The sequence below is a fragment of the Geotrypetes seraphini genome, chromosome 2 (genome assembly GCF_902459505.1).
Source record: "Geotrypetes seraphini chromosome 2, aGeoSer1.1, whole genome shotgun sequence".
Classification (NCBI taxonomy): domain Eukaryota; kingdom Metazoa; phylum Chordata; class Amphibia; order Gymnophiona; family Dermophiidae; genus Geotrypetes; species Geotrypetes seraphini.
Window position 1 is genome coordinate 289,248,221 of NC_047085.1, and position 19,395 is coordinate 289,267,615.

Below are 19,395 nucleotides of genomic sequence, written 5' to 3' on the forward strand. Positions count from 1 at the left end.
CCATGACTCCCAGTCTGGATTCCGCACCAATTACAGTACGGAAACTGTGCTAGCCTCACTAACCAATCACCTCCTCCAACTATTCTCACTGGGAAACAGCGCACTGCTACTCCAGTTCGACCTCAGCAGTGCCTTCGACCTAGTAGACCATGACATTCTGATTAGCTGCCTCGACTCCATAGGCATCTCCGGACAAGTACTAACCTGGCTCACAGGCTTCCTAAAAAACCGAACCTACCAAGTCCACAATGACGGAACCTTCTCCCATACATGGAGCAACCCCTGTGGAGTCCCCCAAGGCTCCCCCCTATCCCCGTCACTATTCAATATTTACATGGCATCTCTGGGTCACATGTTATCGAACCGTAACCTGAAATCCTACATTTACGCAGATGACATTGCAATCATCATACCCATCACCTCACTGTCATATGAGACAGAACAATACATCTCTACGGTCCTCACCATGGTAGAAAACTGGACCACTTGCTTCAAACTGAAACTAAACCCAGAAAAAACCAAGTTCTTCCTTGCAAGTCCCAACCACAAACTAACGTCCACCACCCTGCAACTCAATGGTTTAACGTATCCAATCAACTCTACCATAAAAATCCTCGGAGTCATATTGGACCGATGCCTCACTCTAGAAGATCACACTAACACCCAGGTCAAAAAATGCTTTTCCACCCTTTGGAAACTCCGCTCCATCAAACATTACTTTGATTTCCCCACCTTCAGTTTGCTGGTCCAATCCTTAATTCTAAACTCCCTGGATTACTGCAATATCATATACCTGGGCTCCTATAAGAAAACCACTAAACGACTACGACTTATCCAGAACACCGCCGTCCGCCTCATCTACGGGCTCAAAAAATCAGACCACATCAGCCCTTTCTACAGGAAACTTCACTGGCTACCGTTCGAAGCAAGGATCATCTTCAAATTCGCCTGCCTCTGCTTCAAAACCCTAACTGGCTCAGCCCCGATATATCTGTCACGCCACTTCACCTTCCCAGGTTCTAACCGTACACGTAATGCACACCTGTTTGCCTACCCCTCCCCAAAAGGATGCATCCACAAAAGATTCTTCGACAGGACCCTCTCCTTCCAGGCTGGCAAATGGAATGACTGCCTGTCCACTCTCATCTCTCTTGCCCCTACTTATCAATCGTTCAGGAAATCGCTCAAAACATACCTCTTTGACAAATTCCTCTAACCCCCGCTCCTCCCCTACCGAACTAATAATCCCTTGCCTATCTCCCTTTCCCTTCCCCTCCCCCCATGCAACAGTTACTGGATCATTTTTGTAATTATCACTGGTTTATACCATATAATTGCTAACTAACTCTCTGCACCTACATTGTATAAATCGCCCTGAACTGTCTTCTTGATATGTTGTAACCTCGATGTTAACTTCGCTGTAACCTTGATGTAACTTCACTGTTAATGTACAGTCTCTTATCCTGTAAACCGCTCTGAACTGTTTTGTGGTATTGCGGTATACAAAAATAAAGTTATTATTATTATTATTATTATTATTATTTTTTCAACAACGGAGGTGAGGCTTACCAGCCTGTAGTTTCCCGCTTCATCTCTGTGACCACTTTTTTGAATAGGGACCACATCTGTTCTTCTCCAATCCCCAGGAACCACTCCCGTCTTAAACAGGATAACCTAACAAACCCCGCCCTTAGTTGCCCAGGAATAATGACAATTATGCAAATATTACCAGTCCAAAATTGTTTATTAATATTAATAGCAAAGTCTTGTATCGGGCATTTGCACAATGGAAGCATATATAGTCAGGCATGTCCAAAGTACATCTTTCCTGACAAATATGAACTCAGAGAACCACTCCCACAAGGTTCACTTATATACTTTTACAGTACCTAGTATGACATCACACCTGTCAACCAATCAGCTAACAGAGACCGTCCTCAGGTTTTTGAATAAAGAAATTTATTTTAACATAGTTGCCAGGCTCAAAGAAAGTTTTTTTCAGATTATACACAGCCATTTTTGAATGCATAACACATTAGAGGAAAAATTTGAATCCAAAATTAACTCTCTGGCAGGTGCTTTGGAGAAAACTGACAGTCTGGGATTTCACAGACACTAAAAGAAAAAAACCTATGTAACCTCCCCTAACGAGAACTCCCAGTATGGGCTAAAGGAGCCCTCCCTTAATGAAAATCCCTATGTGGAGAGAGTTCCTAGCTCAAAGGTCAGATAGGTCAAACTGCAGATGTTGCCTTTCATGCTTTCTTCAGGTTTAAGATATATAAAAACTATAGTTTACCATTTTATGTTCAAATATACATGCACACACATAATCAAACACATTCTCACACACATTTGGGGCCCCAAATACGCCACATTCGTATCACATGTTCAATACTTTAGAACATATTCACTTTCTTCTATACCCAGCATTGGAATGTGAAATCAGATATCTTCCCTCCAACTACCACAAGCCAGACTAAGAGGTCTGGCATTAATTAAACCATGAAGTCAGGGCGGGAAACTGCAGTATATTTTAGACAAAGAGATACAAAGAAAGAAAGATGGAGTCAGATTAATACCTCTATAAGTGTGTTTTGTATATCTATACCTGATTTCCCCTATGATCCTGCTTAATCCAGCAAAGTACATACACTTTTTCCCTTCTAGTAACCCCTAATGTTTTCCTGTTATTCTCTAATGTCATTTTTCTGGCCTTTGCCACAATCCATATTCAATTGGTTTATATTTGAGTACCAACTTTTCATAAGCTTCTGATTGGGCGTGGCCTTAACTATCACATATGCATTGCTAACTAGATTTGCCCATATGAAAGGCAGGTGTCATATGTAGAAAAAATCTATTACGTATTCAAAATTTTATATCTTGCACACTATCCATTCCAGTGCAGCATATCAAAGCACCTGCGTGACAGTGCCACTACTCAGTCTCCAGAGATTTGTTTAACAAGTCTTTAATAGGACCCGCCAGAACTCCCTCAGTATGCTGGGATGGATCCCATCCGGTCCAATCGCTTTGTCCACCTTCAGTTTTTCAAGTTGTTCATAAACACTTTCCTCCATGAACGCCGCAGAATCTACTCCATTTTCTTGTGTAACTTTGCCAGACAATCTCGGTCCTTCTCTGGGAATTTCTTCCGTGAACACAGAACAGAAGTATTTGTTTAGCTCGTTTGCTTTTTCCTCATCACTCTCTACATATTGGTTCCTAGCATTTTTTAGTTTAGCCCCAGGGGGGTCACGGGTCGGCTAGGGGGGGCGGTCGGAGGTTCTTGGGGGGGCGGTCGTTGGGGGGAGGGGGGTTTGCGTCGAGGGCAGGAGGACTTGGGCTCCCTCCTGGCCCGAACAACTAGCGGGGGGGGGGGGTCGCCAGGGCCAGGAGGACTTGGGCTCCCTCCTGGCCCGTTATTGTCGGGGAGTTGGGGAGTCGGCGGGGCAAGAGGGCTTGGGCTCCCTTTTGCCCCGATCATGTCGGGGAATCGGGGGGGCAAGAGGGCTTGAGCTCCCTCTTGCCCCGATCGTGTCGGGGGTGCCGCGGTAAGCTGGGGCAAGAGGGTTTGAGCTCCCTCTTGCCCCGATCGTGTCGGGGGTGCCGCGGTTGGCTGGGGCAAGAGGGCTTGAGCTCCCTCTTGCCCCGATCGTGTCGGGGAGTCGGGACCGCCAAGAGGAAGCAGGACACCAGTAGGAGCTTCTACATGATGGGGGGGGTCGGGAGGCTGTGTGGGTGCGAGCGGTCCTTCAGGGTGGGGGTGCGAGTGGGAGTGCGTGCGAGCGGTCCTTCGGGGTGGGGGTGCGGGTGCGTGCGAGCGGTCCTTCGGGGTGGGGGTGCGAGCGGTCCTGCGGGGGGGTTACAGTAGCAGAAAGAGCATAGAATTTACAGACCCAGTGCCAAACCTTCCGCAAGGGACTGTGAAGCACTTTCACAGAGAAAGATTCAGGCACAGGAGAAGGAAGAGAGTGAAGAAATGCACTAAAGTGATTAGACCGAAAACAGGAGAGTTCCAAGAAAGTGTTAGTGAACACTGAAGTACCCCTAAAAAAGTCATTAATATGACACATGCCACAGCCAACCGTCAAATAACGAAGATTCAATAAGCCCAAGCCACCCCTGTACCATGGTATCGCGGCCCTCTTATAAGGCAGACGAGGCCGCTTTCCAGACCAGAGAAACCGCTGAACCAAGCGTGCCAAACGCCTCTCATCTCGAGAAGTCAAATAAAGAGCCAACAGGGGACTATAAGCATGTTATAGAGATGAACCTGACCCAAGAGCGAGAAGGGAAGAGAACCCCAAAGCTGTAATTTATTCTGAAGGGCCTGAAACAATGGTTCAATATTCAAGCGGTACAAAGTGGACAAGTCCTACGGGATAATAACCCCCAAATATTTCAATGATGAGTCCGCCCAACGGAGAGGAAAAACACCCCGCCACCGGGAACGTAGGTCGGGCGGAAAAGGTAGGGCTAGGGACTTGTCCAGATTAAGAGACAGACCAGAATAAAAGCCAAACTCTGAAATGAGATCCAACGCAACCGGTAAAGAAGCTTCAGGCCGGGTGAGAATCAAAAACATATCATCCGCAAATGCCAGTGTCTTCAATACAATTCCATCAACGCAGAGACCCCTCACCTCCGCAAATCCCCGAAGAGTACACAACAAAGGTTCAAGAGAAAGAAGAAACAGCAAGGGGGAGAGGGGCCAACCCTGCCGGGTTCCACGAAGAATAGGAAAAGAATCCGTGCGAGTCCCATTGACAAGAAGCGAAGCCCGAGGATTAGAGTAAGGGAGCGTATGGCCTCAAGATAAAAGCCCTCCAACCCAATATATTCCAGGGTGCAAAACAAGAAAGACTAGTGAACATTATCAAACGCCTTAGAAGCATCAAGACTTACAAACAGAGCAGGGATCTGGTGAGAATGACAGTGGGCAAGTGCAAAGAGAACCTTATGGACATTACAGACTGATTGACGCCCCCGGACAAACCCAACCTGATCCTCATGAATAAGCTCTGGAAGATGGGGTAGCAAGACGATCAGCTAACATGCGGGCGAAAAGCTTAAGATATACATTGATCAAGGAGATGGGACGATAGGAGCCCGGGGAGTCAGCCTCCTTGCCAGGCTTCAACAATAAAGAGATGAGGGCCTCATTGGCGTAACGAGGAAAGGAACCCCGGGCAATAGCAGTGTCAAAGTAAGCCAACAAGGGGCCACAAAGATGAGGTGAAAGAAGTCGGTAAAAGTCACCCGAAAAGCTATCTGGGCCAGGGGCTCTATCAGGGTGAAGAGCTTTAATAGCAGATTCCAATTCAGCAGCCCTAAAGGAGCTATTAAGAGAAGACACTACGTCATCTGACAGGCGAGGGAGACCAGAAGACTGAAGATAGTCTGTCAATAATTCCGGAGAAACGTCATCAGGAGCTGCATATAACCTGCTAAAAAAGTCATAAAGCACTCCGGAAATGTCAGCTGTTTTGGACAACCCCCCCCCCCACCAGGAGTCCGGAGAGATAATATCGGTTTCCTAGAGGTCTCAGCATGAACAATGCGGGCCATGAGATGCCCAGGCTTGTTGCCAAAACGATGAAAGCGATGTTTATGGAAAGCCGACCAGTGCTGGGAGCAAGAGTGAAGCAGCGAATTTAAAGCCTCCTGAGTAGACAGGTAGCATTCACGAATCTCTCGAGAGGGATGTAAGTGAAAAGACCATTTAGCCCCACATAGAGCACGCTCTAGATTAATAATGCCTTTATTGATTCGTTTGTGGTGAGCACTCAAAAAAGAAATAATATGTCCCCGAATCACCGCCTTACCAGCCTCCCAAAACAGAATAGGATCGGTCAAGTGGGCAGCATTGTGGGTAGAATAGTCCTCCCATTGGGCCTGCAAAAAGGTTTGAAATTCCTGATCTTTAGCAAGATAGGCAGGAAATCGCCAAGACGGGATCCGAAGATAGTTGGAATCCAGAGAAACATCTACCCAAATCGGAGTATGGTCCGAAATATTCAGGGGACTAATCTCCGCCGACCGTACAAAGGGGAACAACTGTGAGGACAAAAAGATATAATCAATACGGGACCAGGTCCCATGAGCCCTAGAAAAATGTGTATAATCACGGACTTCAGGATGTAAGAGACGCCAAGGGTCTACCACAGAGAGAGTATCACAAAAATCAGAAAGCAAGCGACCCTTAGACCCCAAAGAAGCACTAGAGGTTCCAGATTTATCCAAGTCCGGGCGCAGTACCAAATTAAAGTCACCCAAGATAAGGAGGGGATCACCAGAAAAGCGTGAACAAAGCTGGAGCAAACGTTGAAGGAAGGCGTATTCCCCCAAGTTGGGGCCATACGCCACAAGCAGGAGGTAGGATCGGGCACCCAAAGTGAGGCATAAAAGCAAGGATCTCCCATCACTAGCCTTATCGAGAACTTGCACCCCAAGAGGCGAAGATTTACGGACTAACACAGCAACCCCGCCATGGCGGCCCTGAGAGGAAGCAAAATATACCGCACCCACCCAGGAGTGGGCCAGATTTTGGGTTCCAAATCAGTCAGGCGGGTTTCCTGTAAACAAGCAATATCTGAGCGATAGCGCTGTAAGGCCGCTAGAATTTTAGACCGCTTAACCGGAGATGTAATGCCCCCTATATTCCAAGAGGTTAGTCTAAAAGAGGTGCTCAGGTTAGAGAGTCAGTACGGAAGCATCATAGAAAGGACAAAAGAAAGAACATGAAATACCCCAGGGGCCCAGGCTCCCCCCAGAGCATTGAACCCACACCACCACATAACCTGAAAAAAAACAAAACAGAAGGAAGACAAAATCAATGCAAGCAAAAAATACGATTTGAAGGAGGACCCCCCACCCCCACCAACCCAACTCGCCGAAACCCAAACCCCACCCATTCCCAACCTCCCAAAAGACCCCAAAACACCCAGTAACCCAACTGCAAACACACACCCCAGTCAACAGACGTGGAGTGTAGAGGAAGCCACACAAAAATGTCAACAGGGCCCCCAATCCTACCCCACCCCACCCGCCCCCAGAAGCAAACAAAGCAGAGACCCCTTACACACACACACAGAGAACCAGCCACACACCTGCCATTTCAAACTCACCCCTACCCAATCACACTGTCCAATAGAGAAACCAAAGTGCCAGAGTACAAGCAATCTTCCGTTGAACAGAGAGGGCTCCCACAAGAAAGCAGTCCCCAAATAAACAGACCTTCACCCAACACAAGCATACCCCCAAACAAACCATAAGCACCCACAACAAGATCCGCTATAAACAAACAGTGCAAGGATAGGATCAAGGAGTCCTCAGGCAGTCCCAAACCAGCGAGAGTCTCGGCCACCCCCTACAGCATCAAGAGAAGCCAAGCGCAGGGAAATGCACCATAGCAGCCCGGGTACACTCAAAGTTCCAGAGAAAGGGAGACTCCAGCCAAGAGCCCAACACCAGCAAATCTAAACAAAGAGCCTCCCCCGAAAGAGGGGACCATGAAGAGATCCAGGAAGAGGCAGAACAAGGGCCCAGAAACCTCAAGAGGCAGATGAAGGGCCACTCTCCCCCGGAAGAGCATCCAAGTAAGCCTGTGCGTCCTTCGCCGAGGTGAAACTCTTCCACCCGGTAGCAAGTCCAAATCTTCAACAGCTCAGGATAGGAGAGCTGGAAACGCTGTTTACGCTCACACAAGGCCGTACAAACCCTGGAGAACTGGCGCTGCCGCTCCTGGAGGGCGGGGGAATAGTCCTGGAACAGACGGACCGGAGCCCCCTCATAGGTGAGTACGTTGCGCTTCCACCTGTAGTGCCGCATCAGTTCTGTTTTATGAGAAGAATTAAGAACTTTGAAAATAGTCATCCGAGCACGGGTATGGTCTTCAGCGCAACGGCCAATGCGGTGAGCTCTTTCCAGCCGAAGGGGCCCCATCCCTGCAGGGAATGGTAACTCTGCCTGGAGCCAGGACTCCAAGGTGGTAAGGAGACGAGAATCAGAAACCTCCTCAGGCAGACCGATCAGGCGCAAGTTATCGTGCCTCGAGCGGTTCTCCAAATCTTCAATTTTGTCCTCCTGACGCCGAAGCAGTGCTTTCAAAGAGGAGAGATCAGCAGAAGCAGAGTGGGCCTCCTCCACGTGGGCGACGCGGGTCTCCAGCTCCCCGGTGCGGCGAATGGTGTCAGACAGCAGGGATTCCAGCGAAGTCAGCTGGGCTGAGAGACGATCAAAACGGGCATCCAGAGCCCTCACCACCGAGGCAGACAACGCCTCGATGTGGGCCGATGACAAAGGGAGCTCTGAGCCCTCCCCAGCCACCGCCGCTGCCGCCATCTTGGAGTCAGACCGCGTGGCTCGCACCTCCCGATCCTTCGCTCCACGGCCCGATTTGGCGCTCATGGTAGGGCTGGGAGACTGGAGGAAGCGCTCCATGTACCGCCCGATCCAAAATGGCGGAGATTAAAGCAGGATCCGAGGGTGTTAGGGCGCGAAAGGGCCCAGGAGCTCGAGCAGTGCACGTCCTGCTTGGCTCAGCACATCACGTGACTCCCCGGACTTTCTTTATTTAAAAACAAACTTCTTTTGAAGTTAATGGCCCTCACGCAAACTTCCATCCTTATTTCATACCGTGATCATCGATGGATTTTCAGCCTTGCTTTTACTCTAATTCGGCTCGCCCTCTCCGATTGTATCTAACTCCAGGGCTATAGATTAATCATCTTCTTCTAATGTCACAAACATTCTTCTTTTGTTTCTTTATTTCAAAATATAGATCTGGAGTTGGATTTCCTGCAACTGGGACTTGCTGGTACTGATAGACATCTATACCTTCATCGGTGGTTATTAGCATCGAGTCTGTACTGATGTTTCAATCATGTTGACGCAGGTATATCGCATTGACATCGATACTTCAATCTACGTGCATCGATGACATATTAGCATCAAGTCTAGTTGATGCATGCCTTTCTATAACTGAAGTTTCTACAACGTTGACGCAGATGCAAATTAAACATCATAGAAACATAGAAGATGACGGCAGAAAAGGGCTACAGCCCATCAAGTCTACCCACTCTGCTTATCCACCCCCTGTCTATGCCCTAATGACCCAATTTCCTTATCTTGACCCTCGTAGGGATCCCACATCTAGTCCATTTGATGCATGGCTTTCTGGGCGATACAGGTTGTCATTTCTGAAGCACATCGTCTTTTCAGGCTCTCACACTTCGATGTCTGTGGCAATTACTATACCATTTGATGTACATAATCATGGTACATCGATGAACATCTGTGCAGATTATCGTTTCGCTGTGCAGTGCCTCCTCTTCATACATCGATCTGCACCGGTACCGGTCCACGCTAAGTATAGCATATTCAACAACAGCAGTTTCTCCAGGTTCTTCTTACATCGATAATTATTGAACCTTTATGCAGTATTTCCTTGTGTGTAGCAGTTTTTCTTCAGTATTGCAGCATCTGCATTTATTGTACCTGTCCTTATGTACAGCTTGTGTCCCCTGTGGGATGTACATCCTGTTTGAGTTCTTCTACCCCTTGACACCCTGCAGCACCATTGATACCAGCTCAGTCTTGGGTATCAGTGTAGGATATTGGTTCCAGGGTTGATGACTATGCACATTACTTTGCATCGTTTTCATCGACTATAATCTGCTTACTCTTAACAGAGCATCAGTTGCTGTTTGAGGGAGTGTTTCATCAGAGTGGTACTGAAGTCAACAGTTCTTTTTCAGCCTCTTCAAGTCATTGTTGATGTTTCTTAGAACGTCAGCGTATATCCAGAGGACACTACAGATTCAAATATCGGCGATCATCTTCATCCGAGCATCGAGCATCATTGAAGCATCGATGTTTTTCTTTACATCGAGGCTCTGCATCGAGATATCGAAGGTTTTTCATATGGAACACCAAAAGCTTTTTATCAAAAATTTGAATTCACCTTTAGCCATGGCACAGCATTCCAGCTCAAGTTTCTTAATTTCCAGCAGTCTTTGAACTTTATTTTCCTATGGATTACACTGTGTAAACTTGCATAAGAAAGAAAATTGTTTTGTCACAGATGGCATAACTGCTTATCTTGGAGTTTTAGTATGGGGCAATGATTTTTCATCAGGATACTGTGACAGGAGCCTGTAAGGTGTTTTTTTCCTTTTGTTGTCTGGACTCGATCACACATAGACTAATGGTAGAATCTAACATGGGTGTAGAATCTGTTAATAGATTCCTTTCCATGTAAAAAAAAAAATCAAATGGACATTCTCTTTCTCCATGTTAACCAGTGAAGCTGAATAGTTCTCCATTTTATCCTCTAAGCAGGATCAACCAGCATCAATCCACGTTGCACTGTCTTTCCATACTACTTCAGGAATCCACCATAGGTGTAGAGCCTGTAAGGTGGTCTTTTTCCTGTTGTCTGGATGCAAACATGCGAAGACAAGTGGTGGAATCTAACATGGGTGTAGAGCCTGTTTAGTTTCCTTACCCTGTTAAAAAAAAAAAAAAAAAAAAAAAGACAAGCAGTGTTTACTTTTGTGCAGTATCAATGGATGAGGTGGATTCACATAAGACAAAGGGGTGTCTGAACTTAGGCCACGATTTTCAAAAACCCACGTTAAAAAGTAAGGGAAGGGGTGTAGCGGACAAACTCGTTGGCAACTAGATGAAAAGAATAAAGTTGAATTGGCAGTGGAGGAGAAGGATACAGCTAAGAGCAGCTTATCTGAAGAATGGAGTTCTCTGGGAGGTGTATAAGGAAAGAGGAGAGATATTGAGGGGCAGATTAGTAGTAGGAGTTTGAACTATATGTGAAGGCAGATAGGGAACCAGGAGAGGGGTGACATGAGTATAGTGAGGTTGGTAGAAGATGAGTCGTGCTGCAGATTGTAGGGGGGACAGGCTGCACAGCAAGAGACCAGTTAGAGGTAGATTGTAGTAATCTAAGCATGAGGTTACAAGAGTGTGGACAAGGGTCCGTGTAGTGTGCTTAGAGAGGAAGGGGCAAATTTTGGCGATGTAGAGATAGACATGACAGGCTTTAGCAGTTTGTTAGATGTGTATAGAAAATGAGAGGTTGGAATTGAAGACAACTCCAAAGTTGTGAGCAAAGGAGACTGGAATGATGATAGTATTATTTACAGAGATGGAGAACAAAGGGAGATGTGCAGAGGGTTTAGGAGGAAAGAGGAGCAACTCAGTCTTGGACATGTTAGTTTTGGATGATGGCAGGACATCTAGACAGCAATATCAGCCAAACAGGCTGAGATTTTTTCTTGGACTTTAGATGAAATTTTGGATGTAGAGAGGTAGATCTGGGAGTCATCAGAATATAGGTGATACTGGAAGCCATGGGAGGAGATCAGGATACCTTGATATATGTATATCGGAGATGTGCATTTCCTGGCATAGTCCAATTAATAAATTCAGAATTACATACTTTTTCTACAGTTGTTGTCTGAGTATGACTATGGACTTTTCCTCTAGGAACTTGTCCAAACTGGTTGTTTTTTTTAACCCAGTACACTAATCATTGTTACAACGTCCTCTGAAACTTGTTCCATTTAAAACATTCAAAGTAAAATTGCCTTATTGTCTGGATGTTTTATTTTTGCATCATTTTAGTTCCAGCTTCTCTTTTCTGCTGTCTTCAAGCTGCTGCAGTCCATTTGTCTTTTCTCCTTTCTCCTGTCTACACCTGCCTCTGATATATTTTTCATTCATTTTTAGCTCTTTCTGCCTCTCACTCTTCTCATCTTTATTTTTCAGCTACCTATCATATTTCCATCTTTCATCAGTTAGCTCGCCCATTATCCATCTCACTCCTTCCGGAACACTCCATTCCCTTTCATCTTTAATTTACTTTAATTTACTTTCTGCCCTTCGTAATCGCTGTCCTATCATTCATTTCCTTGCCATCCCTCTCATCCCCCTCATGTCATTAGATAGATTGTGAGCCCACCACGACAGACAGGGAAAAATGCTTGAGTACCTGAATAAACTCATGTAAAACGTTCTGTGCTCTCCTGGGAGAACGGTATAGAAAATTGAATTGAATACCAAGAAGGAATGGGCCCGAGATAAAGATGGGCCTGTGCTATCGTCCACCTGGGCAAACCGAAGAAATTGATGAAGTAATGGAAGAGGAACTGAGGCGGGAATGCAAAAATGGAAACACCACTGTAATGGGAGATTTCAACTATCCCGGGATAGACTGGAGTCTTGGAAACTCAAAATGCGCTAGGGAAACTGGATTCCTGGAGGCAATACAGGACTGCTTCATGGAGCAGTTCGTCAGAGAACCGACGAGAGGGAATGGCACTCTGGACCTAATCCTCAATGGGCTAAGAGGACCTGCAAAGGAAGTGGAAGTAGTGGGGCAGTTAGGAAACAGTGATCACAATATGATCCAGTTCAAAGTTGGAAGTAGGAATATCGAAGGGGAAGAGAACCACAGTGACAGCTTTTAACTTCAAGAAGGGAAACTACGAAGCGATGAGAATAATGGTAAGAAAGAAACTAAGGAACAATTCAAAGAAATCACAGACTGTGGAACAAGCCTGGTCTTTATTTAAGGACACGGTGAGCGCAGCGTAAAATCTGTATATCCCCAAATTTAGAAAAGGATGCAAAAAGGACTGAACAAAAGACCCAGCGTGGATAACTAAAGAAGTGAAGAAAGCGATAGGAGATAAGAAAAAATCATTCCGGATGTGGAAAAAGGACAAAACTGGGGAAAACGGGAAAGAGCACAGGAAACATAAACAAGGATGTCACCGTGTGGTTAGAAGAACAAAAAGAGAATATGAAGAGAGGCTAGCCAGGGAAGCGCGAAATTTCAAACCGTTCTTTAGATATGTTAAAGGGAAGCAGCTGGCAAGGGAGGAGGTGGGACCGCTGGATGAAGGAGATAGGAAGGGAGTGGTGAAGGAGGAAAAGGAAGTGGCGGATAGACTGAACATGTTCTTTTCGTCAGTATTTACAAGAGAGGACATATCCAACATGCCGGAACCTGAAAAAATCTTTAAAGGAGATCAAGCAGAAATATTAACATCCATGGAGGTGAGCCTCGAAGACGTGCTCAAGCAGATAGATAGATTAAAAACTGACAAATCTCTGGGCCTGGACGGAATCTACCGTAGGGTATTGAAAGAGCTAAAAGAGGAAATATTGGAATTACTACAGCAGGTTTGTAATCTGTCCCTGAAAACAGGGGAGATCCCGGAGGACTGAAAGATAGCAAATGTTACACCCATCTTTAAAAAAGGATCGAGAGGAGACCCAGGGAACTACAGACTGGTAAGTCTGACGTCGGTTCCGGAGAAGATGGCGGAAGTGCTGATAAAAGACAGCATCGATGAGCATCTAGAAAGGAATAAACTCATGAAAACAAGCCAACATGGCTTCTGCAAGGGAAGATCGTGCCTAACTAACTTATTGCACTTCTTCGAAGGAATAAACAAGCAAATGGACGAAGGGACTCCCCATAGACATCGTATACTTGGATTTCCAAAAAGCCTTCGACAAGGTACCCCATGAACGCCTACTTAGGAAACTAAAGAGCCATGGGGTGGAGGGGATGTACATAGATGGATCAAAAATTGGTTGGCGGGTAGGAAGCAAAGGGTAGGAGTGAAGGGCCACTACTCGGACTGGAGAAGAGTCACGAGTGGTGTTCCACAGGGGTCGGTACTCGGACCGCTGCTGTTCAATGACATAGAAACAGGGCTGAAGTGTGAAGTTATAAAATTCGCTGATGACACAAAACTTTTTAGTGGGGTTAGGAATAAAGAGGACTATGAAGATCTACAAAGGGACCTGAACAAACTAGGAGAGTGGACAAATAAATGGCAGATGAGGTTTAATGTAGAGAAATGTAAAGATTTGCATGTAGGAAACAGAAACCCGATGTACAGCTATACGATGGAAGGGCTGGTAATGGGTGAAAGTAGCCTAGAGAAGGACTTAGGGGTACTGGTGGACCAAAACAATGAAGCCGTCAGCACAGTGCACAGCGGCCTCTAAGAAGGCAAACAGAATGCTAGGTATTATCAAGAAAGGTATCGCAACCAGAACGAAGGACGTTATCCTGCCATTGTGTTGGGCGATGGTGTGCCCGCATCTGGAGTACTGCGTCCAATATTGGTCGCCGTACCTTAAGGAGATGGCGATACTTGAGAGGGTTCAAAGGAGAACGACGTGACTGATAAAGGGTATGGAAAACCTTTCATATGCTGAAAGATTGGAGAAACTGGGCCTCTTCTCCCTGGAGAAATGAAGGCTTAGAGGGGACATGATAGAGACTTACAAGATCATGAAGGGCATGGAGAAAGTAGAGAGGGACAGATTTTTCAAACTTTCAAAAACTACAAGAACGAGAGGGCATTCAGAAAAATTATGAGGGGACAGATTCAGAACCAATGCTAGGAAGTTCTTCTTCACTCAAAGGGTGGTGGACATCTGGAATGCGTTTCCAGAGGGCGTGATACGACAAAGTACGCTAATGGGTTTCAAGAAGGGACTGGATGATTTCCTGAAGGAAAAGGGGATTGAAGGGTATAGATAGAGGATTGGATGATTTCCTGAAGGAAAAGGGGATTGAAGGGTACAGATAAATGATTGCTATGCAGGTACTGGACCTGATGGGCCGCCGCGTGGGCGGACTGCTGGGCATGATGGACCTCTGGTCTGATCCAGCAGAGGCACTGCTTATGTTCTTATGAATTGAATTGAAATAAAAAGCGCCGGTTTGCTAACGCAGCCATTTTGATACCGAATCTAAAAACCCAAGACATTCTTAAAAAATTGTGCATGCAAATAAGTTTGGTGGACTGCAGCAAAAATTTCCTTCATTTGCATGTGTCCATCGCTGATGGTGATGGACACATGCGCAGAAAAAATCAGTAGGAAAAACACTCTCTCCCTATGCCTGTTCTCTTCACTGCATCACAACATACCTTTCCTAAAATCCTGGCTGCAACCTCCCCTTTCCACCAGCAGCAGGAGAGATGCCCACACTCTCCAGCTGCACTAAATAAAAAAAAATAATTTAAAAAATTCTGCCATGACCTGACCGGAACACACCCCTCCCCCACCCACCCCCACAGCAGCAGGAAAGATGCCTACTCGAGAGGTTGTTCTACACAATAAGCCTCTGTCATTTTAGTTTTTGTTTGATTATAAAAATCCTTTCCCTTTTCATTTATATCTACTCAGGGATAGGACTGGTTTCAATTGTTCATTGAGTCAGCTCCTCTGTATAGGTACATTAGTAAGTCCTCTTATTTGTTTTTTGAATCTTTTTGGCGTCTCCTTCACTTATATTTAGATTCAACTGATTCTAGGAGGTCGTTTATTATATTTTAACCTTCATGCATATAGGTTTTCTCTGAATCTTCTGTTTAACTCTAGTAGAGCATGGAGTTTTCTCTAGTCTTTTTTTCCATTAGGTTTCAAGTTTCAAGTTTATTAGGTTTTTATATACCACCTATCAAGATTATCTAAGTGGTTTTACAATCAGGTACTCAAGTATTTTCCCTTTCTGTCCTGGTGGGCTCACAATCTACCTAATGTACCTGAGGCTGTGGAGGACGGAGTGACTTGCCCAGGGTCACAAGGAGCAGCGCGAGGTTTGAACCCACAACTCCAGGGTGCTGAGGCTGTAGCTCCAACCACTGCGCCACACACTCCTCCTTCTCTTGCCTCCAAGCTCTCGTTTCAGACTTTAGATCTAGATTTTTGCAAAGCAACTTGAATCTTTCTAAGTTTTTTGGAACCAAACTCTTCCTCCAGATCTTTTATTGAAGCTGAGGAGTCCCACATATAAGAATATTTTGCTTGCTTGTCTAAGGATAAAGCACAGTTACTTAATGGGTGTTATCCTGGGACAGCAGGCAGATATTCTCACAGCCCACCTACCTCCCCTAGTTGGCTTCTTCACTTGGGCATAGAACTGATGACCTTGTGAGCTGGTGTCAGCCGGTAAAGGCACTCGCGCATGCGCGGTACAGGCAGTCCAAAAGCTTTATAAAGCTTAAAGTGATACTACACTTTTCACCGTCAGTGCCAGGGCTCCGAAGATGACGTCACCCACATGTGAGAATATCTGCCTGCTGTCCCAGGATAACACCCGTAACTTTTATTATTACCGTAAGTAACTTTTATTATTACCTGGATAATGCTTGCTGCTTTTCAGATATTTTCAGCATTGTTCACAGTACAGATAGCGGCGCTGAATGCCTCTGAATACGTAATTTAAATGCTATGCCTAGAGTTTAAAGAAAATGTTCACCATGGAGTTCAAATATATAAGGCTGTATATTTAGTGTTTTTATGTTACTCAACAAATTCAGTATTTTTGATCATGTAATTTTTATGCTGTTCTACAGCACTAGTCTGATGTTTTCATGTTTTAGGCAGCCACTCTGTCCCTGCCTCTGAACATCGACTACGAGAAGAGATCCATGCCAAGTTCCTCTATTGGCTGATGAATACTTACATTATTCAGTTGCTCAGATCATTCTTCTATATCACAGAGACAATGTTCCAGAAGAATACTCTCTCTTTCTACAGAAAGCTTGTTTGGAGCAAGATACAAAAAATTGGATTTAGGTAATAAGTATGATTTTGTTTTGCTAGATAAAAAAAACTGTCAGGGTATGAAATGAATAGCAAAAATTTGAAATCATAATTGTAAATTTTTCAGACTGATAAAATTGTTTCAAATGTATTTCCAGTGCAGTAGATGAGACATTCTAGATATGTGGGTTATCTCCCAATGGCTGCATACCATATGCAGAAGGAATCCACTCTGGATTTTTTCCTGTGACTCGCCTCTACTTCACTGGGAGCTCTAGCACTACCTGTAGTTTTTTTTTTTTTTTTCTTATGCACGTGTGCCTGAAGGAGTGTTTCTGTTCTGCTCTCTTCTTTTTCTTCTTTTTGGTGTTTTTGTCTCCTTTTTGGGATTTCTTTGTGCTCAGAGCAATTCTTAAGCTCTGCAGCTGACAGGCCAATCCCATAGGGTGTACCTGTTAGCCAGCCTGCATTGATTTCTTAGGAGCTCGGGGCTGTCCCCGCGTTTTTCTTCCTACTGCCAAACAAAGGTTTGAGTGCAGGCGGTTAATCTAATCTAATCTAAACCTTAGGTTTGTATACCGCATCATCTCTACATTCGTAAAGCTCGACACGGTTAACAAGAGTTAGGGTAGAAAGGAACTCCAGTGGAGGGAAGAGGCAAAATGAGGAGAAAAATTTAGAGGACTACAATGATCAGAGAGGGAGGAGGAGTTACATTTTTGAGAATAACAGGTTTTCAGATGTTTACGGAAGAGTTGGAGGGGGTTAAGCATACCTAGGAGACTCGGCGATGTCTCGCAGGATGCCGGCTGCATTTTTATGCTTCCGGCCTTCCCTGAACATGTCTGTCAGTCCGCAAGGGTGAAGGTACAGTCAGGCACCGTGCCTGACTGGCAGCCAGAAGATCAGCATTGAAGAGACATTCCCAGCATGATGAACAGTAATTAAATATATTTTATTCTTAACCTTTAACATCTAGCTAATTTTAACTAATAGTATCCTTTCTATACAGCCTATTATTATGTTGTTCTCCTTTTTAATGAATTGTAAATTGAATCGAGTTCCTTAGGGAAATGATCCGGTATATAAATTGAAGATTAGATTAGTACTTTAAAAGGGCTGAGGCAGGCTGCAGCACATTTCCAGCACAGTTCACAGTGAGTAACGCTGTCAACAGCCTGTGAGGTGGATCAGAGGGGGGGGTTCCTGAATTTGTCACTTTTGAAGGTTTCTGCATGTCCCCCTCTGTTCCCCCACCTAAAAATCCTAAAATTGCCATTTTTGTGACTTGCTATATGTGAAAAATATCACAATTTTGACGTGAATTTCTTAACGGCGGTTATCTTGGATTTTTAGTGATCCTTTTTCAAAAGTTCCCTGCCTAAACTGCATGTTTGCCTCAAACCTTGTTGGGTTGGAATACTTGGTCTCTCCTATTGTGAATTCTTGCCAAGGTTGTGCAGATTTTAGTGTCTCCTGAGAGTCTTTGTGCCATGTGGCGCAGCTGAGAGGGGCGACAGCGCAAAGCTTAGCTTCTCTCATGACTGAGCAGGGGGCAAGATGCTCGGCTAGTCCATTGGGGTGACCTTCTTTCTATTAGGATATCGGCAGGCTGAAAGTTCCGCAGCCTAAGAAATGTAAGGTGCAGTCATCAAAGGGTGACTCTTTGCCCCAGGGTCTGCAATGATTCTTTGCCGAGAATTGTGGTATATAAGACACTATTGTACTGTTATATTGAATGCTTTTCAGAGCAGCTGTTCTTCTCTTGCGTATTACTGCTCCACCGCGGACTTGTCTTTGGCTGGCATTATTTCTTTGGGTGCAACCTCTTCACAGTTAGCCGCTGTTCAGGGGCTGGCTGATCTCGGCCTTTGGGATACTGATGATATTGCCCAGCTTGTGGATCCCTTGTTTTCCAGCGCTGCGCTTCCCATGACTGGGGATCCGGAGCTGTATATCAGATCGTTGAATCTCTCAAGAGGCTTTAGAACCTGGGAATGATACCATAGTTCTGTATTTGTTTAAATCTGTGGCTTTTCCTACTCTCATCTCAGAGTCTATGCAGGAGTTGAACAGTCACTCAGCCTGCTCCATCCACTACTTTATGGCTATGTGGTGTGTGGTCGCAGTTTACTGCTTTTCCTTGGCATCCTGGTATGAGCATTCTGATCTCGGAGCAATCAGTCTCTCCAGAAGGTGCTCTCAGTTACCGAGAGCCATGTCTGGTTAGTATACTATGCACAGAAGTGCCAGCAGCTTCTTTGTCAGCTTAAAGTGGACTTTTGGTGCAGGTGACTAAGCGCACCTCCCTTCCCAGTGATAGTGGTGTGGTGTTTAAGGACATGCTGAACTGCCGGGTGGATGTGTTCCTTGGGTGCCTCTTTGAGGAAGTGACTTTAGGCATAAAGGCTGCTCCAGCGGCATCCTTTGTCAAATGCACTTGTATGTCTCGGCTTTGCACCCTGGTGAGTGAGGCTGTAGCCTCCCCCCTCTCCTCCCTTCCTCCCACACATCCTCTTAAGCTTTTTTTGGCTGGAGTAGATTATGATACACTGAATGACCTTATGCAGGTCCTGGGTAGGCTGTCAGCATATTCAATATCTGCTTGCAGAATGCTCTGGATTAGACAGTGGGCCAAGCTACTCTTGCTAGGCTTCCTTTTGAGGGGCATTTGTTATTTGGCAAGGGCTTCGACACCCTAATCCAGGAGTGTCAAAGTTGGTCCTCGAGGGCTGCAATCCAGTCGGGTTTTTAGGGCAGAAATTGTAGAGCAGCCGTATAGTCGTCTTTTCA

The 19,395-nt window shown here is 45.5% G+C and overlaps 1 protein-coding gene across 1 annotated transcript in view; it reads left to right on the forward strand.

Moving 5' to 3' along the window:
• The window catches only part of TERT (telomerase reverse transcriptase), a 183,359-nt gene that overhangs the window by 24,602 nt on the left and 139,362 nt on the right, over positions 1-19,395 (forward strand). Inside the window, exon 3 of the mRNA XM_033929798.1 lies at positions 16,440-16,635. Within this exon, the coding sequence (XP_033785689.1) occupies positions 16,440-16,635 (196 nt within the window). The remainder of the gene's footprint in view (positions 1-16,439; positions 16,636-19,395) is intronic.